Source organism: Rosa chinensis, chromosome 2 (genome assembly GCF_002994745.2).
Source record: "Rosa chinensis cultivar Old Blush chromosome 2, RchiOBHm-V2, whole genome shotgun sequence".
Classification (NCBI taxonomy): domain Eukaryota; kingdom Viridiplantae; phylum Streptophyta; class Magnoliopsida; order Rosales; family Rosaceae; genus Rosa; species Rosa chinensis.
The window spans coordinates 42,707,887-42,712,310 of record NC_037089.1 but is presented as its reverse complement, the minus strand read 5'-3'; the positions used below and the strand labels follow the sequence as shown (position 1 = coordinate 42,712,310).

Sequence of the window (4,424 nt, the reverse complement as noted above, 5' to 3'; positions counted from 1 at the left end):
ATAAGATTAGTATAAAATAGGAATAAAAATGAAAAGTCAAACTAAATGCCCTGCATGTCCTGTTAGGTAACACGGAGACTTTCGTTTTACCTGTAACATTGTTTGTCTTCGCTGATTTTCTGTAACATTGTCTGTCTTCGCTGATTTCTGAGGCAATATATGCATGTGATTCTACTCACACCGTCACTCTCATCATATCCATGAATTAATTCAGAGCTTATCTTCTTACAGTTAATTAGTATTCCTGTCATGCATCCACAAAATTGCAACCTATATTTTCTTTGAGTTGGTAGGTCTGCGCGCATTTCCGTTGTGAGTCTTGCTCGGTGAGGAATTTTGCACAGCCCGAGAAACAAATTTCGTGGAAATTGAAATTCGTTTTTCTCCACAAATGGCTGAAATTGCAATTTCTGCCATTTCTCTCGCATTGGCGATATTTGGCACAGTGGAAGCACTCTACCAAAAACACAATGACGGTTCAACTAATGTCACTGTTCGCCGAACAGAGGTTTGGTTGAAGGAAATCCAAATGGTTCTAAGGGACGCAGAAGATCAGATTGAAGGAGCGTCCAACCAGCTTCAACAATCTGTGAAAGATGTCGAATATATAGCTTATGAAATTGAGGATGCTCTTTCCGAGTTTGTGCTTAACGTCCACGGCAACAGAGGATTATCTCGGAAAGTGCACGACATGATTCCATTTCTCCCACGAAATGAAGTAAAGAACGCAGCCAGAAATTTGTCGTCCAAGATAAGTCACATTATGGGGGAGAAGAAAGAGAGTGTTGATAAGCTAGTAACAATGCTCCGACAAATTAGCTCCAGCTCCAGACGGATACATACATGGCCTCACCAAGTTCTTGCAGAAGGTGATGAAATAGTGGGATTTAAGACACGTGAAGACGAACTGGTTAAACAGTTGGCACCAGACGACGCCCGTTTGACGATTTTGATTGCAGGTCCTGGTGGCTCGGGTAAAAGCACTGTGGTACAGAATGTATACCGGAGCGACAGGATCAGACGACGTGAAGAAGGTTCTGGGCCTTTTGGCTGCTATGCTTGGGTTCATGTGCTAAACATGGAAGTGGAGATGCTCTTATTAAAGATGTTAAGAGAATTTGAGGCCCAAAGGCAGGAAGCATATCCAGAAACTCCGACGACAGTTCTCCAGGAAGAAGATGATTCAAAAGAAAAGCTGGCGCTACTTCTACAGCGAGATAGGTTCCTAGTTGTTTTAGATAATGTTTGGAGCAGAGACGATTTGGAACGGATCGTAAGTGCCTTACCAAAAGGATTGCCTGGGAGTAAGATAATCATTACTACGCGTAACTCTGATGTAACATCTGTTGCCCCCGACTATATCCATGATTTGAGTAGTGGGTTATCATCAGAGGAAGCCCAGGAGCTGTTTTGCAAGAAGGCTTTTCAAGCTAGTGATGGACAGTTGCCACATATTCTAGAGGAGTGGGCTCAAAAAATACTCAAAAGGTGTGAAGGCATGCCCCTTCCAATTTCAGCCATTGGTAATTTGCTTGCCAAGAAGCCACAAACTCCAGTTCAGTGGAAGAGGCTACATGACAGACTTAGATATGAAATATGTAGACACGGCTCAGATCTTTCTGTTATTAGCCGTAATTTACAGCCGAGTTATAGGGATCTCCCAAGCCATCTTAAAAGTTGTTTCTTGTACTTCAGCATGTTTCCTGAAGACTACTCTATCAGCCGTGAGAGGCTAATTCGATTGTGGGTGGCCGAAGGATTCGTAGGGCCACAAGAAGGAGAACCAAAGGAGAAGGCTGCAGGCGAGTTTCTGGATGAACTTTTTAAAAGAAATTTGGTTGTAGCCAGCACCAGGGATGTGGATGGACGACGAGTAAGGAGATGCCGTGTTTTGCACCTAGTTCGAGAGATCAACATTTCTAGACAAAATAGTTTCTTAACTGTTTTGGAACGAAACTACAATCCTTCAGCTGACAGTATTCGACGCCTTTCTCTTAATAATGGTCCTGTCGAAAAGATAAGGGGTATGACTAGTGGTATTCGTACCTTACTAGTGTTCGGACATGCAACTTCTCTTTCTGAGCTTGAAATGATACTCAAAACTGGTAAGTATTTAAGTGTTTTAGATTTGCAAGGTGTAGCTTTGAAGGAGTTTCCCGAACATGTACTTGGTCTCACTCTCCTCAAGTACTTGAGTCTGAAGAAAACCCAAATTAAAACAGTTCCCCAATCCATAAAGAAGCTTGTATACTTAGAAACCTTGGATGTTAGGCACACCAGTGTGAGCTATTTACCAAATGAGATCTGGAAACTTGAAATGTTGCGCCACCTCCTGGTTTTTTGCAAAGATGGGGGAAGTGGAGGAGTGGTTCTTTCTGCTAGTAATCTTGGAGCTCTATCTTCCATACAAACGTTGTCACTCATCAAGGTAGAAACCACGAGTGAAATCAGGACAGCTTTGGAAATGTTAGCTGGTCTCAGCAAGTTGGGGCTGACAGATCTCAAAAGAGAAGATGGGGAACAATTGTGTGGTTCAATTCAGAAAATGCAGGATCTTTCCAAACTTGATGTAAGAGCAATAAGCAAGGACGAGTATCTTGATTTGGATCATATGACATTCCCTCTTGTGGCTCCTCTATATCTTCAACGTCTATATTTGGAAGGACAGCTAGAAAGGGTACCGCGGTGGATATCTGAGCTTACTAGTCTAACAAAGATCGGTTTAAAGTGGTCAAAACTGAAGGCTAGAGATGATCCACTTCAAGCCCTTCAAGCTTTGCCTAATCTGATGGAGCTCAATTTGATTGACTATTACACAGGGGAGGAGTTGACTTTTAAAGCTCAGACGTTCAAGAAACTAATGGTATTAATCATAGAACAATTTGATGAGCTAAAGGTAGTGAAAATTGAAGATGGGGCAATGCCTCAGCTTAAGCGGTTAACCATGTGCAAGTGTCAGAATTTGAAGTCACTTCCAGAAGGAGTGGCAGGTCTTAATGCATTTGAAGAAATCAGATGGAATGAGATGCCCGATGAATTCACTACAATGGTTCAAGAACGTTGTTTCAGCATATTCGAGTCATCCATTCTTAGAGATCTTCCGAAATCGGAATATTTTTCATTGCAGAAACACAAGGTGATTATGCATTAATGTATTGTAAATCCTTGGTAGAGATAAATGATTTTAAGCCGTATCTGTGATCCTTATAACTCATGGGCTACCATTTTGACGCCCTTCTTCTGTTTTAATTTTTTTTTTCTTGTGTAGGCAAACTGTTCTGCAAGAGGGGCAGCGGTCTGAAGGTGAAGATGGCTGGTTTGAGTACAAGGAATTGAAGAAGGCAGCAGCATTCTGGGATAATTAACCTCTCCAGTACTCTTTCAAACGATGCAGGCTAGTTTTTGATGGCTTAGCAAGAAGAAGCCGTCAAATTAACCGCTGGGTCTGTTATCTCTTCTTGTCATTAACACAGCACAAATTCTTATATGTGTGGAAATTGGATTGGTACAGGACTGGATGATACGAGTTATTAGTTTTGTTAGATTGTGGGTTATTAATTGGCTTCTATCTGTATGGCTTATATATCTCTCTTATGCGTAAGCCTAAAAACACCATGTTTTGCTCTATTTTATCTGTGAGAGTTGTGAATCTTTTTTTTTTTTTTTGGAGAATATTGCTTTATTGAATAGAATCAAAACAACTTACAAGAGGGTGAAAGTGATCCTGTGCAGCCTCAGGCTGAAACATCAGCCTTTGATACAATCACCCAGCCAAATGGGAAAATAACCTTTACCATTTTATAAGAGACAAATTTTATGAGTGACACTAATTTTCGTCGCTCACTGTCACACGAAATATTCTTATGTGCGGCTATAGCACTCGACTCCACCGCGAAGAGAGGTGGTTTTGATTATTAGAGGTCATTTTCTGTTGAAGGTGATTGCCTTATAAGGTAGAAGAAGATAGTCCAATCGATCATCCTATAACTAATGACTCTTCGAGGTGGTTTTGATTATTAGAGGTCATTTTCTGTTGAAGGTGATTGCCTTAGGTAGAAGAAGATAGTCCAATTGATCATCCAACTAATGACTCTTCTAGGTGGTTTTGATTATTAGAGGTCATTTTCTGTTGAAGGTGATTGCCTTATAGAAGAAGATAGTCCAATCGATCATCCTATAAGGCTGTAACTAATGACTAAGTTTAGAATCTTAAGGGCCATAGGTTAACCTACTTAGAATTTTGCCCTATGAGGCTATGACTTAAGCTCTTCATTTTAACTTTTAATTATCTAACTCCTAATAGCTAGTCCAGTAACAATACTTAAAATTTTCTTGTTGTGTTAAAAATATACCTCAAATATATTTTACCTAACCATCTTTTTATTTTTCTCCAACAATATTGCTTAAAATTTAGCTATATTTTG

At 40.3% G+C, this 4,424-nt stretch overlaps 2 protein-coding genes across 2 annotated transcripts; both read left to right on the top strand.

Annotated features, from left to right (window-relative positions):
• Positions 1 to 391: 391 nt before the first annotated feature.
• On the top strand, positions 392 to 2,831 carry LOC112184307 (disease resistance protein RPM1). The gene is made up of 2 exons (XM_040513409.1): positions 392 to 2,677; positions 2,820 to 2,831. Exons 1-2 carry the CDS (start codon positions 392 to 394, stop codon positions 2,829 to 2,831), a joined length of 2,298 nt encoding a protein of 765 aa, XP_040369343.1.
• Positions 2,832 to 2,857: 26 nt separating this feature from the next.
• LOC121051657 lies at positions 2,858 to 3,338 on the top strand. Its single transcript, XM_040514479.1, has 2 exons — positions 2,858 to 3,136; positions 3,269 to 3,338. The coding sequence occupies exons 1-2, from the start codon at positions 2,861 to 2,863 to the stop codon at positions 3,299 to 3,301; spliced, it is 309 nt and encodes a 102-aa protein (XP_040370413.1). The 5' UTR covers positions 2,858 to 2,860; the 3' UTR covers positions 3,302 to 3,338.
• Positions 3,339 to 4,424: the final 1,086 nt, after the last annotated feature.

Bases quoted from the DNA above. Each gene is read 5' to 3' on its own strand.
- LOC112184307 (XM_040513409.1), top strand. From the start codon at position 392: ATGGCTGAAATTGCAATTTCTGCCATTTCTCTCGCATTGGCGATATTT.
- LOC121051657 (XM_040514479.1), top strand. From the start codon at position 2,861: ATGGTATTAATCATAGAACAATTTGATGAGCTAAAGGTAGTGAAAATT. The intron at 3,137-3,268 runs GTGATTATGCAT...TTTCTTGTGTAG, and splicing joins TTTCATTGCAGAAACACAAG to GCAAACTGTTCTGCAAGAGG.